We start from the raw sequence: 24,515 nt of genomic DNA, 5'->3' as shown, positions 1-24,515 counted from the left end.
AAACTGACGTGACTTTCAACAAATAACGTGAGCCATTGTCATAGTTTTATCCAATCAGAGCAGAGTAGGGCGGGTCTTTCTTTCTGAGCCCAGGTGAAGCACCACATCTCCTCCTGCCTTCACTGAGCATCTGGACATGTTCACATCCCCTCCTCCCAAACTGAGCTGCTGAACCTCCCAGGACATAATTACATGTTCATGTATTGTGGACATGAATGTAGGGTYWACATTTAATCCACTTTCTTTCATTGAGTCCCAGTTTTTCATAGAATTTATATGATTAAACCTGTTTATTGGTAACACTCTGTGGTAGCAGGAGGTAATTGTTTGTTGCGCGTGGTTCTTGAATTTGAGGAAATTTGTACTGGAAAGTCCTTGAAAGGTCCTTGAATTTGATGTTGACCAAGATGTGGGAACCCTGTATATAACAAAAGTATATAACACTCCACATTTAGGTTCCTCKGTGCACAACGTCTGTATTAAACTTATCCAAGTGTTTTTGGCCATTTGACTATAAATGCCTGCTTCCAGGTACAACTGTCTAATTTTGGAAGCAAGTAGTTGAAGTAAAATGCATAATCCAAGCACTTTCAGCGTAAACAAACACTCCCACAACCTTCCGATCAATTCCATAATTATTTTTAATGCAGAGGATTGTGACAAAAAAGGCAGAAAACTCGAATCTGCGAACAAAATGATGTGATTTTTGTCACGCAACTGCAACAATGAGAAATAATTTCAGCAGTTCGAAAGGAGCATGAAGAGGCCTTTAGCCAGTGGGCAAATGTAACTGATCCAGAGAAATATCTGTGCAAACACAGTGTGTTTTTGTTTTCCAGAGATCGGCACGGCACCCTGAAGGCATCGTTACACAGAAATGGGGCAAAACTGAAGAGGGCGTTGAAATGATACCCCTCTAACTAAAAGCCTGTCTGCATGCAGTCACCCCCGCTGTACCCCCAAAAATGACCAAATGTTCATTACAACACAACCTTCACATTTTGAGCAGGCACAAATATGAACAGCCCTGTTTTCAGGCTCAGTAAAGATTAATAGCAGAATGTAAAAYTAGCATAAATTCCTGGTTAACGGTTTTCAGTGATTCTGCTGATGATGTGCYAGAAAAAACTCCCTCGTCACGTGAACATCTTTACATAAAGTGATAGTTGTGACAACATTGTCTGTCTTTTAATTGGCTCAATATGCAAAGATTCGACTGAAGGGAAAAAATGTTTTCAAAGGAGCAAAACTAGGCCTAACTGATCAATCAGTCTACCTCCTAACAGGAAGTATCTTGTTAGTTACACGTGCGCTGTAGCTCAGGAGATTTAGACAATTTAATCCAACAAGGTGTTGTGTTGTCAGTAATTTATTCTCGTTTAAGTGCAATGCAAAGGGATTTTTATGGTGATAATTCGTACTCCGTAGCAGAAACTTTCTCTCTCTTTTGTACCTCAAAACACACCATCTTTACGTTGCATAAAACCGATGCTTGGTTGAGCTCTTCGGCATCAGGTTCAGTGTGTYTTTGGTTCGTTTTCTGACCTTTTTTAAAGCTGCTTGCTGGATTTGGCCACGATGTAGCCTGGGCGTAAAGAAGCACAGCAGCTCCAGTGGGCGGCAGACAGTCTCATAAACCTGATTAACTGGTCTCAGCTTGTGTTTTGAGACAACAAACTGAAGATTAAACATTCTTATGGTTACTAACTCTACATGCACGGGCGTGCCTCTGTTGTTTTATATAAAAGGCAGTTTTGGTTACCGTCAGTGTTTTTGATCTTTTCTGCCGGGACATAAGAACTGCAGTAATGAACACTGGACTGAAATCTGCAATGTCTGTTCTCCCCCTGAAAAWGCGACAAGCATTTTTATTTATTTTATTGTATTTTTTTTTACGTGGTGCACTAATATGTTTTTGTAGCATCCTTTCTTCAAGCCAGCAAAGAGTGTGATTCTGCTGGCTCGATGATAGCATAGTWGGAAAATCTTTAAATCTGGTGCAAACTGAGACGATTAAGTTAAAGGAGGCAATGAGCTGATTTACAGGAGGGAAACAGGAAGAYAAGATAGTGCCTTTGGTTGCAAAAGTTTACACTGCAAAAAAAAGTATTTTTGTAGTACTTAGTTTTTACTCAAACTACAAAACAGTGCAAGCTGTATGAAACACAGCACGGTATATTTGATATTCTGGGACATGTTTGTCTCATGTTGGCGTTTACCGGGACCAAAAGAAAACTGAAGCCTTTTGAGTGGAACTGTTATCGTTTCCTATCAGCCCTTTGTGTTTTGTGTTCAGTGGGTTTAACCTGTKCCATCCACCTCGCAGGATTTTGTGACGTGTCGTCTCTATGCCTTATTTGGATGTTAGTTTTCGGATCAGTGTGGAGGGAAAAACAATAAAATTTGTGTTTTGATTTTGTGCTAAAAGATTGTCGTATTGTTGTGTGCCGTATAGATGTGATCAATCAGCACCTCAACAGTGTTCGTATTGTGAGTCTGGTTGTATAAATAGTTGTTTTTTTTCTGTTTTCTGTCCTCATTCACTGTCAGAGTTGTTTTCTTGGCCTGTAATTGCAAACAAATAAAAATACAAGATAGAATGGCTTCTAAAAAAACTACTGTTTATTTATTGAAATTTTAAAAAATGTTGCTTTAAACTAGCGACAGCTCTGTTTCTGAGGGCCTTAAATAAAGCTTATGAGTTCATTTTTGTTGTTTCTCGGCACCAAAGGTTTCACATTCAGACCTCGTTCAAACTGCATGTTGACGACACGACTGTGGAGTTTTTGTTTTGTTTTCTCAGAAAATGTAAATCCTGCAGATTCATGTCATGACATGAGTTGGTGTTCATCCAAAAAGTAATAAAGACTGCGGAGCATGAAGGGATCCTTTTAGTCTGTCTCTTGAGCTCAATGGTCATAAATTATGCTGCATATTTGTGCCGTGTTCCTGGATTAGACAAGTGATCTGTGGTGACAGAAGGGAACAGGTGGAAGAGAAGCTGTTATCTCAGGTGTCTTGGCTGGAGCTGTGAAGCACAACCTGAAGTGAAATAAACCCCACACAGCTAACATTACTATAGGCAGTTGGAAATAATAATAATGTTGATGTAATAATGTTTAGTGGGGAAAGTTTCACTGCCCTCCTGTGGTCAAAACCAGTAACTACAACAAATTTTGGGTTTGGCTTCAAAACCTCTAGTCAACATTGAGTAAAATACAATGTATCTAATTTGACTTAGGTCATTACATTATTACTTGCATTATACCGAATGTATGTATTATATACAGAGTCAATATTATTGTACGTGTAAATGAGATTTACTTCTTTTAGTTTCTGTTCAACCAGCTTTTATGACACTGACTGCTTACAAGTCTCAACATGGAACTGTGCAAGAATCCCAAGCCAAACCMCCTTCTCAGTATAATATATTAAGGGAATCTTTTACCTGCAGCCAAACTTGCATGTTAAACGTTAAACTGGTTCTTGTCAGTAATTCTTAGGTCTTACATATCTTCGCAGGGGGGAGGAGTACTGTATCTCCCAAACCCAAAGGATGAAGCACAGTTATGTTGAGCCAATGTTTTGCCATTTTTAGCTTCCTTACTACAACTTACCTGACCTTTAACGTTAGCTTTCAGTTCAGTTTCAGATTTTTTTTTGCAGTCATTCAGCACTCACAGTTTTCACAGAACATTCAGTTACTCTAAGTATTAAATAGCCACACAAAACTGTGCAAACGTCTTAAAGGCCCTGTCACACTTAAACAACTTATGCCAATTTATGAACATTTTAAAGATGTCTATGTTGAAGTTGGAATTGAAAAAATCAAAAGGAAGCTTTTTTTCGGCGTTCACATAATGCAATTCTAACAAATTGATCAAATATACGTTTATTAGCAATTTCGACATAAAAAATGTTTCAAAAGTTGGCATAAGTTGTCTAGTGTGACAGGGCCTTTAGCAACCTCTGTTTTTTATTTTAATTTATTTTTTATTTTTCATGTAGTTCCAAGGAGCCAGACGTAAACATTATGGTTTTGAGGATTCATGTTTTTCACTCATCTTCAGTCCACACTTTTTAACTGATCATTTTAAAAATGTTAATTTTTTTCACCTATTTCAACCGTCTTAAGTTCTTTGTCCCTATTCATCATCTTGATGTACTGTAGTTATCAGAAGCCAACATAGACGTTTCTCATATTGGGGTAAAAAAATGATCATCTTTTTGGAAACTAATTTAAAGTCCTTCAAAAATCTTCTAACACAGCAGACTCATAATTATGTTTTTAATAATGCAAAACATTAAAATATTGTGATTTTTGGCTCCCATTCCTTCAAAATTCCTTCAGTTTTATTAGTCCTACAGTAAAGGGGGAAGAAGGCCCACATATATATATATACTATATGCTACACAACATTTCTTTCACAAAGTTTTGGTCTTTAAGACAGAAACACTTCATTGGAAACTTGATGATGAAACCTCTTCTGTACGGGGTGTCAGGTTAATCTSATTCCTGTTTTTGTGCTGTTTCTCATTCCACCGTGGCTTTGATGAGGTATCCGTTGAAGGTGATGTAGACGTCGAAGTCGTCGCTGTAGATGGCGTTCTCCCGCTCCCTCTTGTAGAGACGGACCCACACCTGGTCGTCCAGCTGCAGCTCCAGCATCAGGCTCTGGCTCTGCATGATGGAGCGGTCGCTGGGCTGGGCGTACACGATGGCCCGCTCCGTGTCGTTCTGCATGATGTGGAGGTACGTCTCCTTGAAGTTCCACGTGTGAATGTTGACGTTGAAGAAGTAGACCCCCGGGATCCGGCACAGGAACTTGCCCTCGAACATGTTGAAGTGGTCYTCCAGGTTGACGAAGACGGTGTCGAAGATCAGCGCCTGGTAGACATCGTTGCTGTGGAGGGATTTACGGCGGGCCACAGAGAAGGCAGAGTGATGGACTTTACAGGGGTCTCCTGGAAGACCAGCCTGACCCTTACTGCCTTTGGACCCCTCGGGGCCCTGGGAGCCTGGAGGGCCTTCCTGTCCAGCTTTCCCTGGAGTCCCTCTGTCTCCACGGTCTCCTTTGTCACCTGGAAGAAAACATGGTACCAGGTACTTGAACCAGGGTACACACTTAATACTTACTTGAGTATGCACCTGCTACTTAGCTAGTATGGACTTAGTATTTGCCAGGTACATCCCTTGTATTTACAGAGTATGTTCCTAGTACTTACTGGGTTCTAACCTGGTACTTATTTGGTAATTAGCTGTATCCTGTAAATACCAGGTACCCTGTAGATATATCAGGTAAGTATCAGATAACTATTAGGTTAGTACACAAAAAGTACCAAATACATATCCTGCAGGTATCAGGGACATACCCAGTAAGCACTGTCAGGTAAATAAGAGGTGTGTACCTACATGTGTACCCTGTAGGTACACACCTGTTATTTACTTGAGTGACCCGTGCTTTTTATCTGGCAGGTGTCTTTTACCAATCTCACCTGCTACATAGCTGGTATGTACTTTGTACTTACTGGATACTTCTCTTGTATTTAAAGGGTGTGTTCCTTATCCTTCTCTACCAGGTAAGTACCAGGTACATACCTTGTACTACTGATACTTTGTGTACCTACCAGATACATATTTGTGTAGCTATGAGTCARACCTGGTAACTACTGGGTATGTATCAAATAACTACTAGGCTAGTGTGCAAAAAATACCAGATACATATCCTGTAGGTATGAGGGATGTACCCAATATGTACCATGTTTTCACTTGGTGAGTGCAGGTACACCAGTTGGGWTGTATTTTGTGTTGCTACTTGTAATACTGAAGAGGAAGTTTAGATGTTTTGAGGTGGAGTTCTTCCACAGCAAGACCAGACAAATCCTGCAGTGGGAGACTTTTCTACAAAAAGAAAAACCCACAAACATCCTACAGTTCAGGAAATGTTTCAGTGGTCTCAGACCTTCGTGGACATTTAGCCAAAATACAAAGCAGATGTTATTTTGCTTAACGAGGTCAGTATGATCTCCTGTGGCCAATTATATCCTCCAAAACAGAATGTTTATCACAACTTGTACAAAAAGAAAAAAAAATAAACTGTGTTGGATTTTGGCTCAGCTGTCTGATGAACTGGATGACTTCATTTTATAAACAAAGTTTCCACAGACACACACACACAAATCTGTGGGAGCAGATAAAAACTCTCATTAAATCCTTATTATTTGAATTCCAGTCGAAGCGTCTGTAGATCGCCACTTTATGAAACTGCATGTTGTTTAAACCAGTGGTTCCCAAACTTTTTAACTTATGACCCAAAAAATATTCATGGCAAAAACTTGTGACCCCAAATACAGTATTACTGGTCTGAGTACACGAACTTTGTTAATAACCCTAAAAACACAGACTTTTTGACAACCTAAACAGCTTGTACACAAATARAAATACTTATTTATACTTTTTTGTGTCTTTTTGTAATAGTTATAGGGAAAATATTACATCAGCAATTATTTTATTACCCTTTAAATTGATTTCTGGAGATTATTCAAGGTGCTTCTTGACCCATAATTGGGTCCCAAGCCCAACTTTGGGAACCAAAGTGCAGTGGTTCCAAAATTTTTCAGCTTTTGACCCACAAAATAACAGTAGCAGAGACCTGTGCCACCAGATATTTTTGGATGATAAACATTTGTATCAGGTCAACTAAACATGGGCATAGTAACAATAATTTTTATACTACATTCATCCATTTTAAATATACTAACCTCACTCCTTTGTAACAACTAAGACAAAAATGTAATTAATTCCAAAAATCTTTTCAGGACCCCACCTTGATGTTTCGGGACCCCACTTTGGGTCCRGACCCCAACTTTGGGAAACACTGGTTTAAACCCTGTCGGCGTTATTTACCTTTCAGTATGGTCATATTGATGTAGGTGCGGATCTCTGGGACTCTGCTGAACTCTCCTGGACTTGGCTGATCTCCGCTGCTCTCTGCCGCACCKAGGTGGTCACAGCATTGTCTGCAGGTGGCTGTGGGGACACTGGGAGGGGGCACTGAGACCACCGAGGGGAAGAGGGACAGGAGGACGAGGAGGACACTTGACATAACTGTCCCTTAAATGACAGCAGAGACACACATCATTACAGGAATGCGATAATGTCCTTTTAACTGATGCACTGTTTCTGCTTATGAAGAGTTTATTAAGTGTTTGCAGACTAATTAACATCATTATTATTAACTATTTATTAAAGGTATTCTTATTGTTTCAAACATGTTTTCAGGTTCATCTAAARGCTGTTTTATAAACCTTCAAATTCCTTTTTATGTCACAATTATTTAAATAAGGATTCTGGGGTTTGCAAGACGGTGACAGCAGCTGTTAGCTGTAGCATGTCTTGTGCAGTCAGAAAATGCTGGAGTTTTAAATTCTCAGAAGAGCTGTCGGTCTTGTAAAAACAATAAATCTGTGTTTGAATGAACTGAGGTAAAAWATGAAACTGTTTCTTRAAACTGGGGTCATTCAAAGAGTTATCTAGAGCAGGTAAGATATTAATTGTTCAGAACCTTCCTTCAGTAGAGCTGATCTCTTTTATTTCACATTGATTATTCTGCATCCTCACCTGGAAACTGGAAACAGTATTTTCACATAATGTACAACCAGTTGGTTTTCTCTCAGGCCTTTGTGTAAACGTTTTCTACTTTTTTTTTAAATACAAAAACCTTCACAATGCACCAAATATGTTTGGTCAGCAAATTCTGAGGTTCCAGTGCATCCCAGCATCACTAATGTTGAATGTTGTCTCAGAATCTGAGACACAAGTGTGAAAGTGCAAACAAACAACCAGAAGGTCCAAATCACTGTAAACGTCCAGGAGCTCTGAGCGATGTGAGCGTTCAGAAATGATTTTCACTTTGTCGCTTTGTTCTGTTTCTTAACAGGAGTAAAAAAAAAGATAAATGTTGGTTTTGAGTCTGATTGTGTTTTTTTCATTAAGCCTGTGTGGATGTTTATAGCTGCAGTCGGTTGTCTCTGATCTCATTTTTAATCAGAAACATGCAGCGGGTGTTCTCCTACATGTGTTCTACATGGCTCACTTACTGACCCAACTCATTACATAACAGCTTCTTTCTTTTAATATCCGGCTCTTATGTAACAAATGATGTAGACCACAGAATAAAGCAGCATTAACCCAAAAATATAGAAACTCTTGCAGACTGCATCAGGTTGTTTCATGTAAATTCATCAACAAGTCTTTAAAAGTCTGCAGCTGGATGAGGAACTCTCTCACCTTGTTAATCTGCAGCTTCAGTCCTCTGAGGATTCCTCAGCCAGATGTTCTCTTTCCTCAGATCCACTCGTCTGTTGGAGCAGAAATCCTTCTGTCTGTGGAGTCCTCCTTCATGTGGGCTTTCACCACTTCTGACCTCAGGTTCTGACAGCCTGGGGAAAAAATAATGAATGGTCTTTTCAAAAGCAGGAAGCAGGTTTGCCTAAATGGACTTGGTTGCTTTTTGTTTAGATGCAGCATGCAGCTGTGATCTGATCGTGTTCATAATGAGGAAAAAAGGAGACAAAACACTTAAAAGGATTGTGGGATAAAGGACAAGAAACTCCCCCCCAGTCCCTCAGGAGTCCGCCCTTCCGTTAAATTCCTGCAGCCCTCCAAAACCCCCCGCTGGCTCAGCTGCAAGAAGAAAAAAAAGAGAGAGAAAGTAGAAAAAAGTAGGAAAAAGAAAAACATCAGAGGTCAGGAATGTTTTGCTCTGGTTTGTGTTGAGGCTTGATTTTTATTAAAGTGGGGGAAATTAAAGAAAAGCAGCATTAAAATATCACAATTAAAATAAATATATGTTTAGGTTAGGACAAGGTGTCAATTCAATTTAAAATCGAATGTCAAAAAATATACAGTACAAGGGGTTACATCAGATTTATAGTTCAGATGCTTCAAAGTGAGGTTCTCTAGAGGTGTTATAAACAACTAACATCTAACCTGTTGCAGGCATCTCTTTGTACAACCTATGGAGAAATAAAGATGATTTCTGACAGGCTCGACTAGCTGATAGATATAGATTTAAAGATGTACCAGTCATCGATTGTTCTGATTTAAAAAATAAAATTTATGTTTAAAAAGAAGATAAACACAAAGTAACAAAGTAAAGGTTAGAACATGAATCAACAAAAGTAATTTTTGTTCTTCAGGCAGAAAAATGTGGTGAGGTGGGACTTTTAAACCACCAGGGGGCGCTCATTCTTTGTTGCTACCTGAAATAAATCTTGAAAATTTCATCTGGGTTCATGAAAACAACACTTAAAAATAAAAAAATAAAAATATTGCATTGCTTGCTTTGCTACTATAATCCAGCTCTACTTTCACATAAAACCATTTTGCAGAAATTTCATGCAGACCTCAGGAATTTGAGAGAAATAGAGGAAACACGTCGCCTTAAAATCTATTTAGTTTCAGAATCAGTGTGAAGATTTATAAGCAGCACAACAAAACAGATCCAAACCTTCTACCACAGATATTTATGTTCTTGGATAATTGACTGTGGCAGGAAACAAACAAAKAAAAAAAACATTTCAGACAGATTACATAAAATGGGCTCCTCCTTTAAAAAACAACACTCTCACCCAGATACCAGACAAATGAGACAAATGTAAGAATTAAATCAAACCTAGTCCTCACAGATACATCCTGAAAGCAAACTCCCCCCCCCCCCCAATACTTTAAGTCAGAAACTTTACGTTACAAAACAGTTTACTGCAGAAAAAAATGAAGTTGAAAAAAGAAGCAAATCAGTTTAGTGTGCCTCATTTTTGTTGCTGAAGCTGTGTAACATGAGCTGAACGACTCCGTTTTTACCCCCGTTATACATTGTAACATCATGAAAACATCCACTCTCCATCTAAAGTTAGTATTTGTTTCTTTCTAGTTGTCATTTCGTGCCATATTTGGATACGACTCAGCCAAGACAGCAAAGTCATCCAAGTATAAGTAGATTATTTAGATGAACAAAACAAATATTTGTAGTTTGTTGTTTTTTTTTATTTTTTTGATCAACATTTGAAAATTAGAGGGACTGGTTTGTGCGTTGGTGTTTTTATTTGTGTGCGTGTGTCATAAGCAGGTACAGATGTGAGTTGGTAAACATCACGCCAAAGTCTTTTTTAAAACAAACGTGAAGCTCAGTGTAGCTTTATGAAACGTCTTTGAAACATATGTTTCTGAAAATGCAGATTTTTTTTTCCTGCAAACTCCTTCCTGTTGGAGACAGAACTGCAATAAAATTATTGAATTTTCTCTTGTAGTCTCACCAAATTTGGTGTAGGACAGGGGTTTCTAAAGTTCTTTATGAAATGCCCCACCCCCACCCCCACCCCGCTAACCCACTAACAATACTACAAAATATGTTCTGTAAGAAAAGTGAAAGATTTCAGTGTATTATTATGAATTATGTTTTAAATAAATGATTGAAAAACAGATTTAATTTTCATGATAATGATTTAAAACTTGAATTAGATTAATTTTTTTTCAATATTTGCTTTTTTTAAATCTATCTCCCCTCCAGCTTTCTGAGCCCCCACACCCTGGTGCTATCCCAGGGAGCTGCATCCCCCACATGGAAGAACACATTATTTCTAATCCAGACTTCTTTGTACTCGTCTTGGCAGCAGCCCACACATTTCTTGAGCCCAGTTGGGATGTGCTTATCCCAACTGGGCTTTCCTGAAAGCAGACAAGAAACCCAAACAGAACTCCAGCCAGCCACAGGGCGAAAAGGAGGACGTCAAACCCAGAGCCAGGCCGGTGGTCATTCCGCATGTTGTGTGAGTTTCAGAGAAACTGAGACGTTTATTTTCTAAACATGATTTCCCAGTGGCTTTCAAACCCCAAAACACATTACGACAAAGATTGGTTCACCCCAAATATCCAGTCCCATGGCACAAACAGAGTAATATAGTATATGCTGTGAAGTGTCAGGAGAACTGTGATCAGTTATACATTGGAGAAACAAAACAGCCACTGTTCAAAAGAATGTCCCAACACAGACAAGCTACATCATCAGGCCAGGACTCTGCAGTTTACACTCATCTACAGGTCAGCGGTCACTCTTTCAGGGATGAAGATGTTCTTCTTGATAGAGAAGATTGCTCTGTTAAGAGGAGTAAAGGAAGCCATTTTTGTGAAAAAAAACAACACCCGTTGTTAAACAGGGTTGGAGGTCTTCATGTCCAGTTGCTCCCCTCTTACAATGTCGTTATTGCAAGTATGACTCAGCCCCCTGGTAACAACAGGGATATTCAGGGCCCTAACAATCATCAGGCTGATAGTCCTCTTTTGCACATGAACACCAGTTTTGGTCATCATCATTAAACCTGCTGTCCACTAAGTGGAGGCACTGTTTATAAGGCTGTGTTCATCTGAAAGTCCTCAGACTGAAAAAGTCTTTTGGTCGACAGAAGAAACGTTTCAACAAAAAATAACTCTCTCAGAGGACCTACTGTACTCATTGTTTTTGTCCTACCTGCATTATTGAGATGCATCAGGAGGAATTGGAGTAAATCACTTTGATGGTGGTCAAATGTTCCCCAAACTGAGGCTGTTCAAAGAGCGTCTTACAACAGTTAAGATACTGATTGTTCATCACTTCGAAAAGATCTGAGGTGTAAAACTCATAAAACATAAGCCACAGAAAAAAACTCAGACGTAAAACGAAATCAGATATGATTTTTACTTTTTATTATGTGGTAAATGAGTAATATTTGGTCCTACCACAACCTAACCTGTTTCTCTACCAAACTATTGTCTCATCGTCTAAAAAAAGAAAATGTATGCACACTGGTTGAAATAAATGCTATTATTTTGTTAATCACATCTTATCACAGTGATGTTGCTTAATTAGTTTAATTATGTGAACAAATAATCAGGGAGATATTTTTCTCTTGTATTTTTTAAGCAGATGTTTATGAGGAACATTTAGTTCCCTGTGGTGTTTGTGGCCGCWGTGACAACACTGCTCCACAGAGAGCGTGACGCTGACAGCCTGCTCTGTCTTCACACACCTTTCAGCTCCACCGGGCTGGATTCAAAACAAGGCCTGTGAGGTTTGACAGCTATAGTCACATGTTCGGCTGTGATTGGGGTTTATAACGAGACCAGATGGGGAGTCGGTGCATGATTTTYATGACACGAATCACCACGAAGCAAAGGACTTTTCTGAAAATATTCAGCCAAACTAAAAATAAAATGATTGCGCATGCTTAACTTTTAGATCATTTCATTAAGGGCATCATGCATTAAATAACGATTTTTTAGCTTCTATCAAAATCTTTGTCCTTCAAATACCCTTTGTTCAGGCATATTTAGCAGATGGACCACCTCAGCTGGCTCCTCTCGATGTGGAGGAGCAGTAGCTCTACCACTCTCCCAGGTTCAGGTTACTTTTTCACATCATTGGACAAATTTGCCTTGCAGTGAGTTTTCCTCCATACACAACTACAGGCTAGCATAAACATAACATACCTAACACCCTAGAAGAAGAGTGCTCAAGACTTAATCATTAAAATGGAAAATGAACTATAGCACTGTAGGAAAAAATATGCGTTGTTCAAAATGGTATGTCCGAATAAACAGGAATCCAGCTGGACTTCTTGTTAAAACTTTATTTTCAATCTTCTGACTCCAATCAGGTTCAGCGCTCAGCAGCACAGGCCTCAGTCAGACCTTGGGCTGAATCAAAACAAACAGACCAGAGCTCTGCTCTGAGCAGACACTCTGCAAAACACTGACAACTTTTTACTACTATAATAATGAATTGAGCTTATTATAATGTACATCTCTTCCTGGTTACACCCTTGGAGGTGTTACCTTTTACGTCAGACGTCAGAACATCACTCATTTTTGTTTAGACTAAAGAAAGAACGCATGATAACACACACCAACTCTTGGTCTATTTTAACCTTACAGGCTGAAATGATCAGAAAGTATAAAATACAAAACTGAATCTAATATTCAATTAATCAGTTACAAAATTTCTTCAATCCCTCTCTTGACATATATAACATTTGTCAAAACTATAAGAAATTTTATGAAAGCTTTATAAAGAGAATAAATGACATCTGTTGTCACATCAGGATATTTCTAAACATTTCCCAACCCCAGACATTCAATTTTAATCCTCCCACACATAAAAATATTCATCATCAGGGACAAGACTCATGTTTTCTTTCCACTCTTGTTTCTTCTTCTCTGTCCATTTATTTTTATTCTTCATCCAAAGGTTCTGTAGCTTTGTGCGATAATCTGAACGCTCCTGTTCTCGTTTCACAGGGTCTTCAAAGCGGTCTCCGATCCTGTATTCTTTTTTCTTGGATGTAGGTTTTACATTCTCATTCTSAGTTGATGGTTTTGGTTCCTCTGGTGAAGAAGAAGTGGTCAGTTTTTCTTCACTTGTAGGTRGGGGGAACACATTTTCTGGTTCCTCTGTTTGCAATGATGATGAAACCAGATGTTTTTCAAGTTCAGCAGCTTGAAGTAACTCCTCTCTCTGTGGTTCTGGTTCTGGTTCAGTCTCCTTATCAGCCACTTGCACGTTGTTTTCCATTGGTGTCTCAGTTTTCTTCTGTTGTCCTTCAGCCTCAGACGTCAGCTGATCACACTGCTGTTGTTTTCTGTTGTTTCCAGCTGGAACTTGTTTCAGGAAATACTTCATGTTTGAAACTAACAGCTCTGATCCAAGTCTATTCAGAGTCATTCCATCAGACTTGAACCAATGTCGTCTCTCCCAAATAAGATCAAAGTTGTCCACATATCTCACAGAGTGGTCAGCACAGAACGTTCCCAAAAAACCATTAAGGGCAAACTGTCTGCTGAACCTCTCAGCTCCTCCTRTGGCTGTAGGAATGAGCCCACTGATGAACACATCCATGTTGAGATTTTTAGCTCCATTCAGCAGCTGAATAAAATCCTTCTTCAGGATTTCTGACTGTCGGTTCATAACTTCATCACTTCCTGTATGAATGATGAGCATCTTCAGAGTTGGATACTCAGCTGTGATTTCCAGAATCTTCTCTGTGAGGTCAGATACTTTATCAGCCAAACTCAGAACTTTGACTTTTATTGTTCCAGAAGCCTCTGAMCTCATTCACCATTTTATCTGTGATGATCAGCATTTCTTGATTCTTGAAAGTCTCTCTTTYGACTTTTTTTTTGGCTTTGAGCTSGATCTGGATCTGGTCTCAGYTCCCTCWCTYAGATCAGGACTTGAACTTTGTTCAGACTCTCCAGTTTCTTCCAATGGTGTGGATCTGTTTTGAAGAAACACTGCTGTTTCTTCAAAACARGTAACTTTTTTATGRYTACGCACCATTATACATGAGGCCCATGGTCTCTGGATTCTGGCGGGTCTTGGATCGGTTCCAGCGTGGAGAATTAACCTAAAACGTCGCCAGRTCCACTGAACCCTGCCCCAGTCTCATGTGTTTGACCCCAAGCCAAAGATTTTTACTGCCTTTTGAGTTGACGTCAATAGTCAATGACAAAATCCAGAAGCATATCTTGTGCAACTGTCAAAGTTTTAGWTGGAAATCACTTTGTTTTGTTTTTTCAATTTCTGTAAAAATAATTAAGTTATAGTCATTTTTGTTTTTATTTTGTTTACTTCAAAAATTTTGGATGAAACATCTRTGCTTCTTTGCAACTTTTTTGTTCAGAATTGAAGCCAAACTTTCTGTTTCTCAGCTGCTGACATGTTGTTGGAAGCTGTACACTTGGTGTACCATCAATACAAAAGACCCTCTGTTTTGCTGTCAATCACATGACCCTATTCTGAAAGCCTCAAACGGTGACTGAAACTTACTTTGGGAGTGGTGACACAGAGGTTAGAGAAGATGAGCCGAATTGGACAGCTGCAAATTCAGCTCCCCAAACRGACAATAAAAATGTGGGTGTAACCCTCATTTTCCCCACCCTGGACACTTTATATGGCAGCCCAACACTGCATGTACAATGGGAAAAATGCAGAAAACCAATTTCAACATTAATAAAGGGATTAATAAAGTGCAATTACTCACTAATTAAATTAAATGTACAGTTTAAAGAAATAACAAAAACATTACCTGATTTTTTTGTTTGTTTTTGTCAGAGGGGACGCTTTAACATTTTATTGCAGCCAGTCAGTCAATTCAATTCTTCAATTTCCGTTGCTTCAACTTCCATGTTCTGGTCTTCTCTAGTTTTAACACATCTCAGTAGTCGACTCTTTGCAGCTGTGGTGGACATCTTGAAGGGGGTTGACTCCAGTYGATACTCAAACATGATATTCAGAGTTTCATTTCTATCTGTTCAGTGGTTCGAGGTAGTTTAACACAACACAAAAACATGATCCTTTTTCTTTTACCTTCAGCAGCAGCTGATGACTGAACTTTTTTAAAATTCAAACGACAGGCTTCCTTTCAGTCACACTAAATAATAAAAATATAAAAAGAACTACAACTGAAACATTTAATCTTAACAGGAGCAATGAGTTGCTTAGTTGAAATCCTAAGAGTAGTTCTGCTGCTTTAGCATACAGTTTATTTGAGTTTTATCATGAGATAAAACTTAAAAAAGAGCATTTGATTTGAATGAATGAATGAATGAAAATATCTTTATTTCAAAACAGATAAAACAAACAAACAAAAAATMTGTARATATCTATCACACAGACATGAGTCTTTTGGATTCGGCATCTTACAAGACCATCTGTATTGAAAAGGAGTAGGTTGAAGTAAAGACTTATTTTTTCCTACCCCTTTCTTACTCTTCAAAAAAAAGTTATACAGTCTTGATTTTTATTGTTGTGAACCTTCTGATTTTACACACACATACATACTGTAGCTATCTCATTTACAGCAAAACTTAATAATAGCTTATTTAACTCCCCAGTGTTTCACTTAATCTCTAAATGCCCTCAACATCGACCAAATAACAACTCAAAAGAATTTTTTTGTATCTTTTTAAACTGATTTCTATGTTTACATTGCTTCAGTTCAACATTTAATCCATTCCATAAATCCACCCCCACACAGACACACACATACTTTTCCTCGTGGTTCGCACACTTTGATTTTTAAATTTGAACCCTCCTCTTAATTTATAGCCACTCATTCTATCACAAAACATTTTTTGAAGATTTCCTGGAAGTTCTGTATTACTTGCTTTGAACATAAATTGTGCTGTTTTAAATTTAGCCAAATCATAAAATTTTTAAAATATTTGACTTTACAAATAGTGTGTTTGTGTGCTCCCAAAACCCCACTTTATGAATTATCCTGACTGCTCTCTTTTGTAGCTTGCAAAGTGGCTGTAGGTTGCATTTGTGTTGCACCAAATTTCCACACAATAAGACAGATATGGCAATACAAGAGATGAATACAGAATCAACAATGCTTTACGGTCCAGTGTGTGTTGAGCTTTCCCGAGTATTGCACAACTTTTTGCCAATTTTCTTCTTATAAGAATAATTTSTGGTTTCTAGCAGATTTTATGATCCAATACTACACGCAGAAATMTAACTTCTTTTGTTCTTTCTATCTCAATGCTGTCAATCATTATTTTTATTTGTGTTCTTGAAGGTATTTTTTTTATTTCCCTATACCATAAATTTAGTTTTATTTAAATTTAATGACAGTTTATTTAAATCACACAAATGTTTCAATTTTGTCATTTCTGTAGTGACTTTCTCTAAAAGCTGCATCTGAAAACGAGTTGCCGAGTGTTTTCTTTACTGCCATGGCTAAATATTGCTCAAATGTCTGTGAGGTGAGCGGATGTTGCTGGTTGTGTCAGAGCTAAATGTCAAACCACACTCTAATACGAGCTCTCTCTCTCTCACACATACACCACCAGGACCACCTGACAGGACATGTAAACACACACACACACACACACACACACACACACACACACACACACACACACACACACACACACTTCAGCCCTTGTTCCACGACGACACAGGAAGTCACAAGGTTGACCCATTTCCAGCAGAGCTTTTATTTTGTTTGGTCTCTACAAACGTGTAAGGGAGTGCAACGGAAACATGCTGCATGTGTAAAAAAAAGAACGTAAATCATTCATCTTGTTGATTTATGAAACTACAACATATATTTACGCTCCTGAATRTGTTTTAGTTGCAGTCAGAAAATTGGACCAGTTGCACATTTATTATAAAATCAGTTTGTCAGAAAACAAAGATCTGAAGACGACACATGGCCAGCCAGCTGCCTCGTTTTCAGTTGTTTCTTTAGATCAGTGTAAAGGCAAATAAACCCGTTTAACGTTTCCAGAGACTTCATTCCYCACGTAGGTGGTGTCGGTGATATGACATCCCGTCCCACAACATCACAACTCAGTTCTGTGGCAACATGGTGCGAGTTTTGGTAACATTTACACAATCACACTTTATGTTTCCCAGGTACTTCTGCACACYTAGAGAATATGTATCATGATGCGAAATGATGAGAATGTGCAGCTTATATTCAAATAACAAAAAAGCAACATGAATACTTTCTGTTTCAATACCTGAGAGAGGAAACTGTATGTGCAACATGTTTAAGTGCATTTGATTTTCTGTCCTTACATAAAATTTTTATCACAACAAAAAAGCTTAAAGAGATAAGTAAAAAGTTGTGTTTTGTTAGTTTGCCGCTAGCTTTTAGGACTTTTATGTCTTGAACTTACAGCAAACAATATCTAACTTGTTGCAACTTTGAACAATGTAAGGGTTTATACTTACACTTCTTATAACAAGGTTATAAGCGTAATTTAATTAGCAAGGGATCTCTTATTTTGGGTAAACATTTCTCCGGTGCAAAATGAATGGACACAAGAAGTAACTCTCAGTCAGTGAATGTTGATTTGAACCACAATATGCGATCATTTATTTTACAAATCATACAAAATCACTAGAGTACACTTGATTGTGAACAATTAATTTCCTATAAAAGTTTTGGGACCAACAATAACAAGCTGTTAACTTCTTAATTGTTAACCCCACTTAAATAGAAACTCAAACATCAGCATAGATGTTAAATACCGGACATTTGAGGCTGTATCTTAGGGTTGGCAAAGAAGAGTTTAAGAAAAGGGAGGAAGAAAGGTATTAGTTTTCTTATACTTTTTTATCTTAAATAATGTGGGTTTAACCAGAAGGGCGGACCGTTCTATACTCAGCTTCGTTCAGACATCGACGTCACACAGCCAGCTTTTACCTTGAGATGATGTTCTATCACCTGTCAGGTAGATGGGGGCGCTGCTGGAAAAATCTGTCTTCAAGATAGTCGAACAGGGAACCCCAAGTCATGTTTTTCAGACTCGCTTAGCGTCCACGTCAACCGTAGAAGAAGACAAAGCCGCGGCTGGAACCCAGGTTTCAGAATAAAACTTCCGTCTGGAGAGTTTCTGAAGGTGGATAAACCAGGCGTTGGTTTTCCACACTGTGAGGTTTCCCTGTTGGCGTGAAGGGGCCAAACCTGACACAGTTTTCAGCTTTTGATTCCCCGGAGAGAATCTAGCTGTRACYGTGACTGACGGTGGTCTGTCACCTTACTGCTGGARGGGCGGAAACTGTTAGTTTCTAAAAGATTAGAGAATCTAAGTTCCGCCCTCCTGAAGATTAGATTAGAAAAGAAATTATCAAGGAAAYTGTTAGATTCAGTCAGAACTTGCTGTGCCTCCTGAAACTAAAACAAAGATTATTGCTGCTGKTGTGTGGTTCAGAACAAAACATTTCATGACCTATTTAATTATCTGATGAGCACTGATTTAAAACATAACTGAAAGAAAAATGAATTGCTTCAAGTTCAAACATTTGCCAATATGATTCAGACAAGTAAAACATTGATATTTCATCAACTTAAACCATAAAGATTATTTTAGTTAAATAAGATTTTTTTCCACAGAAAAACCACACATAGCTGAAATCATAGGGAGAAAAGAGATCTGTCCTCTRTTCTCCTGTAACTTTGATAAACATTCTCTGATTATCAAAATGRGTAATACTTTCAGTTAAGAGAACAATAAATCAAATAAGAGAAGWTTCTTCTGTTTATTATCTGATTTAGAYGGAAGAGAATGTCTCTTTGAAWGGTTAAGGCGACCTGAGGTGGCCTAKATTCAGTTCTAAGTGGAGCAGAGTTTTTGTCCCTTCGAAGGCCCATCAGAGSACTGAGAGTCCAAGYCAGTTTCCTTGATAATTTAACTCGAGGTGACCCCTACAACAACCTCAACTTTATAGAAATAAACTTTAAGTCTGACCAGACTGTGGAGCACACTGCTAGCACTAAGACCAAAGTGGATTGTTCCCATTTTAAAACAAGTCAAACCTCAAAATTTGGATGTTTCATTTATTTTACAAACATTACACTGCTGTTATTTTATTATTACATGCTTATTTTAGCAAAAGTAAATCTGCCAAAAGTGCTAATTTGTTGCTGTTAATAACTGAAAGGATAAATTGAGAGACAAAGATAAAAAACATTTTTTCCATAAACTGCTTTGTTTCTGAAGACTGGAATTGTTTTAAGATGAGCAATGAGRGCAGCGCTATTAAATTTAGCTGCTAACTTGCCAATTTGGTCAGTATTAACCTTCTTTCCTCCAAACTGAAGTCATTTAAAAAGCTGTCCACTACAGCAAGATATTTATTCATTAACTTTCCACAGAGCAAAATTAAAGCAAAAGCTGGGCAGTAAGTGCTGTGGACAAACTTTGGGTCTATGTTCCTCAGAATCTACCCACATACCAAAAGTGGTCTGGCCCAGTTCTGGTTCATACATGAACAGTAACGCTTGGCCCAGATACCACTGATGGCCCTCTGGTGGCCCAGATGCAGTTTAACCAAAGGTGGTCCAGGCATGGGTCAGCGCCCACATATGCTCAATAACAACAGGGCCAGTCATGATACAAATAGACATGGACCACCTGTACCAAACCACAGTCAGGCCAGTTGTGGAATGCCATCCTGCAAACAGTGCTACCATAGCCAGACCTGGCCCATACCTGTTTGTCTAATATGGGTARGTTCCCCAGTAGTACCTATGTTTTCTGGTACCTGTATTCGCCAGTATCTATGTTCTCTGCTACATAAGTTCCTAAGTACCTAGTACATATGTTCCAAAGTTCATATTTTTTCAAGTACCTTTGTTCCCCGGTACCTATGTTATCCCGGGGTTATTTATGAAATCATGGAAGATGCTCGGCTCCACCTTAAAAAGTCTTTTAAAACAAATAAAAAATACTGAATTACAGTGCAGACCTTGTTCTGGGGGACATAGAAATGATCCCCAAGCTTTTAAGCTTAATAATGCTTATATTGCTCCCCTATTTAGCGTTTTATATAAACATCACACATTACTTCTAGTAAATAATATAATGTGGTAAAGGTTAACAGTTAAGCTGCCTTAATACTGTACATTTTTAATGTACAAATATTTCACAGATGCCTCTTGCAAGAGTTTCTTCTTGTCTCTTCCAAGTATGCAGCTAAATGATTTAGCCAGAGATTAGCTTTACAACTTTGAACTGTTCGTAACAAGTTTAATCAGCAGCCATTTGAGCAGTAGCTTTTAATCGCAACTTCATATAAAGTTTTTTTTAAGCTGCCAGTTATGTGGTGGTGTATTTTTTTTTTCCTGTTAGAGCATTTTTGTGTCCGATCTTTAACTAACTTGACTAAGTTTGATTAGCTGTGACGACTAACTTGAATTAAACCAACTCCAAAGGCCAATCAGATCATGTAGATGCACATTAGCACGTTGCTTGTGCGCTTATGGTGTGAGCTCAAGCAGCTTAACTAAATTACTACTTTTAGATGGATTTATTGCTGAATGTTGTCTGTAGTTCTTTAAGTGTCAAATAGTCTGATTTAAAGGGCTCTACTGGCATGGAGGAAGACCTGCACATGGCAGCAGCAGGTTGAGCAGCAGAGCTCCCACKACCASCAGCAGCAGCAGCAGTCTCTGATACATCCAGATCCTGTCTGGTAGAGAAAATCTGAGGTACAGCAGGAGGATGACAAGGAGGAGGAGGAGGAGGAGGGGAGGAGGAAGGGGGATGAGTATGAGAAGGCAAATGAAGAGAAAAGATGATTAAGGGAGAAGTGTGCTCTTTCAAATCTTTTTCCTGTTCCTCCATGATGCCAAAACCTGAATCTGGACTCTCTGGCTCCCTCTTCAGACTCTCATAGTCCAAACCAGAGGAGAACGTGTCATGCAGTGGGGAATGGGGGGCGGTGGGCAGGGTGTGGAAAGGTTCGTTGTACGTGAAGTATGCCAGGTGGGGATCGGTTCGAGACGAGTGCCCGGAGGAGCCGGACATGAAGTAACCCATGTTGGAAAAGCTGGACAGTGAGGATGAGTTGTAGACAATCCCGCTGGAGTCAGAAGTGGGGTAGTTCTGGGAATGAAACAGGGCGCTGTTGGGGCTGGAGGACGGAGAAAGGGAGGGGACGATGGCTTCCTCACAGATTTCCACTGGGGAGATGAGGTCGCATGGCGGAACGAAGACCAGTTCAGATTCTGACAACAAGCTCTACAAAATAAAGGAGGAAACAGAGTAACATAACTAKTCTGACACTTCAAACTTTTTCAGTTCTCTGGATACAAACACAGAATCTGCAAATCCAGATGTCGCAAAACAGCAAAAACAAACATAAAATATGAGATGTTAAAGAGATCCATGGTTAGTATTAGACTTTATTTAATAAACATACATTTTAACTGTAAAATGAAGACTAAAAATACTGTAGGATGTTTAGTTTTTATAATTTTTAAACTAAAAGTTTAAAAATACATTACACAGACGGGGTCATTTTATTTACACGCAAAGCATTCTGGGTAAATGATGACGTGTTTAGGTCCTTGGTYCGAGGCTGCTAGCGAGCTATATCCACCCTGAAGGTTAATCTTGGACAATATCTGATGATCGACTCTTTTAAATGAAACCAGAGAGCYTTGACAGAGAGGAGAAGGTAGAAATGACTCAGCCTGGAACTGAAAATATAGATGGAGGACAACAGAGCTGCTTCATGGAAGAAGAACCCCAACCTAGCCTGTTAGCTTTAGCGTTAGCCCCAACACTATCATCATATATATGTATTAGCTCAGCGCTACACATTCTCCTCTCATCACTGAGGTCCTCCATCCGCATGACAGAGAGGGGAACACAAAATGACTCAGCCTGCAACTGAAAATATGGAAGGAGGACCTCAGTTTAGCCTGTTAGTTTGTTGCGCTAGCACTGAGCTAATACATATAAGGCAATATATATCGTCAGCGCTAGCACAAAGGCTAACAGGCTAAGCTGAGGTTCTTCTTCCATGAAGCAGCTCTGTTGTCCTCCATCCATATTTTCAGTTGTAGACTGAAACTGAATCATTTCTACCTTCTCCTCTCTGTCATGCTCTGGTTTCATTTAAAAGAGTCAATCATCAGATATTGTACAAGATTAACCTTCAGGGTGGATATAGCTCACTCACACCGAGGACCTATCCACGTCATCATTTACCCAGAATGCTTTGGTGTAAATAAAATGACTCAGTCCGTGTTAAAATATATGTAAAAAATTTACAAAACTAAACAGCCTACAGTATTTTTACAGTCTTTATTTTACAGTTAAAATAAATGTTTATCAAATAAAATTTAATGTTGCAACTAATCGTGGATCCCTTTAATATTGAAAAATAGATAAATAACCTGCTAAATGAAGCATATGAGCTAGATATATGGTAGACAAAACAACAGATTTTTACCTTTTGATTTCCACTGTGAATATTTTCTAAATACTTTGAGGGGTTAGGTACTGGTTTCCCATTGAATCTGTAAAAAACAAAACACAAGTAGGGCAGTAGATGTTAGGGTGTTGTGTAAAATGTAAAAAACAAACAAACAAACATAAAACACAGTGATTAGCAAATCTCATAAACCCATATTTTATTCATATTTCTTTCTTTCCTTTATTTAACCAGGTAAAATCCCATTGAGATCCAGATCTCATTTGCAAGAGGGACCTGAAACCTGACCCCACATAGAACATATAAAACATATTTAGTGTTCAAACTAAAAATATATACCATTTTGGGGAACAACTGTATCTGAAATATGCAAGCAAGGTCCTCTCTGAAAAACATCATCTGGGCAATGAGAGCAGATATTCTAAAATCTGTCCATACTTTTCTGCATTCATGGCACTTTTCCAAAAGTGTAAGCTGGCAAACAGACACTAATGCACCCCCATACCATGAGAGGTGCAGTCTTTTGAACTGTATGCTGATAACAGACTGAATGAGTTATCTCCTCTTCAGTATAGAGCAGCAGTTCCCAACCTGGGGGGTAGCAGAGAGCACAGGGGGGTCCCATACCCTTATCTGCTCAGAGGCTGTGAAAATATCAATTTGTTTGTATATAAAAAGAAAAATCCCAAAAACAAGTTTATTTGAATAATTAAAACTGAATAACTCTTTTTATTTTTAAAAATAAAATTTTGTAACCATTCACTTTATTATTTTGAAGATGAAGAGATAAAGGTTGAACACATCTTTGGGATAGGTAAGGAATAGTGAGGGATTGGGGGGCTCAGTTTGGTTGTGAAGTAAGGAAGGGGGCTTTGGGGAAAGCAGGTTGTGAACCACTAGAGGATGGGGTGTTTGTGGTTTCCGAAAAAAAAAAAATTCAAAATCAGTGTATTTCAGATGCGCTTCGGTACAGAGAACATGGAGGAGTACGTATGGTTTCTTCTTTGCATGATAAAACTTTAACTTGTATTTTTAGATGGCATGGTGAACTGTGTTCACAGATAATAATTGGTGGAAGTATTCCTGATTCCACACAGTGATGTTCAGAAAAGAATCAGACCAGTTTTGTTCCAGTGCCACTTGAAGGTCATGGCATCCAAGATCTACTTTCAGCCTGGAAAATTCTATTCTGAATAAAACATGGATTTATGAGATTCGCAGTTTATTTCATTCTGTTCTTATTTATGTATTACACAATGCCCTAATTTTGTCAGAATGGGATTCTATAGAACACAGAAACAATCATTCTACTCACTTGTGGTTCTTGCAGCGCTTGTAAAGGACAATCACCACAACTATGATGAGACACAAAGTAAGAAAGATTCCCATCACCAGCTGATGGGTCCAATCCAGCCACCAGTCTAAAACACACCACAGCAACATGTATTAGGCAGGGGATTAACAGATATTTATTACAAGTCATGATGTTTGCAGATGAAATTTTTATTTGTAGTGAGAATAGGGAGCAGGTGGAAGAGAGCCTGGAGAGGTGGAGCTGAAGAACAAATGTCACAAGTCATTAGTGCCTCAAGGATAGCTGCAAAAGTCAAAATAGGAAGAGCTATCAACACTGGACAGTGTAAATAAGCTCCGCCCACTGTTAAGTCTTATACAGGTGCTGGTCATAAAATTAGAATATCATGAAAAAGTAGATTTATTTCAGTAATTCCATTTAAAAAG

The 24,515-nt window shown here is 38.6% G+C and overlaps 2 protein-coding genes across 2 annotated transcripts in view; both read right to left on the bottom strand.

Moving 5' to 3' along the window:
- Positions 1 to 4,271: 4,271 nt before the first annotated feature.
- On the bottom strand, positions 4,272 to 8,606 carry c1qtnf6a (C1q and TNF related 6a). The gene is made up of 3 exons (XM_014012861.1): positions 8,291 to 8,606; positions 6,908 to 7,114; positions 4,272 to 5,082 (listed from the first exon to the last, which is right to left on the bottom strand). Exons 2-3 carry the CDS (start codon positions 7,104 to 7,106, stop codon positions 4,535 to 4,537), a joined length of 747 nt encoding a protein of 248 aa, XP_013868315.1. The 5' UTR covers positions 7,107 to 7,114; positions 8,291 to 8,606; the 3' UTR covers positions 4,272 to 4,534.
- Positions 8,607 to 20,851: 12,245 nt separating this feature from the next.
- The window catches only part of il2rb (interleukin 2 receptor, beta), a 12,862-nt gene continuing 9,198 nt past the window's right edge, over positions 20,852 to 24,515 (bottom strand). The window contains exons 8-10 of the mRNA XM_014012845.1: positions 24,091 to 24,196; positions 22,794 to 22,860; positions 20,852 to 21,574 (exon numbers count right to left, since the gene is read on the bottom strand). Coding sequence (XP_013868299.1) covers positions 20,852 to 21,574; positions 22,794 to 22,860; positions 24,091 to 24,196 — 896 coding nt within the window. The remainder of the gene's footprint in view (positions 21,575 to 22,793; positions 22,861 to 24,090; positions 24,197 to 24,515) is intronic.

Source organism: Austrofundulus limnaeus, unplaced genomic scaffold (assembly GCF_001266775.1).
Source record: "Austrofundulus limnaeus strain Quisiro unplaced genomic scaffold, Austrofundulus_limnaeus-1.0 Scaffold96, whole genome shotgun sequence".
Lineage (NCBI taxonomy): Eukaryota > Metazoa > Chordata > Actinopteri > Cyprinodontiformes > Rivulidae > Austrofundulus > Austrofundulus limnaeus.
The sequence above is the reverse complement of the archived record's forward strand: the minus strand, read 5'-3'. Positions and strand labels throughout refer to the sequence as shown.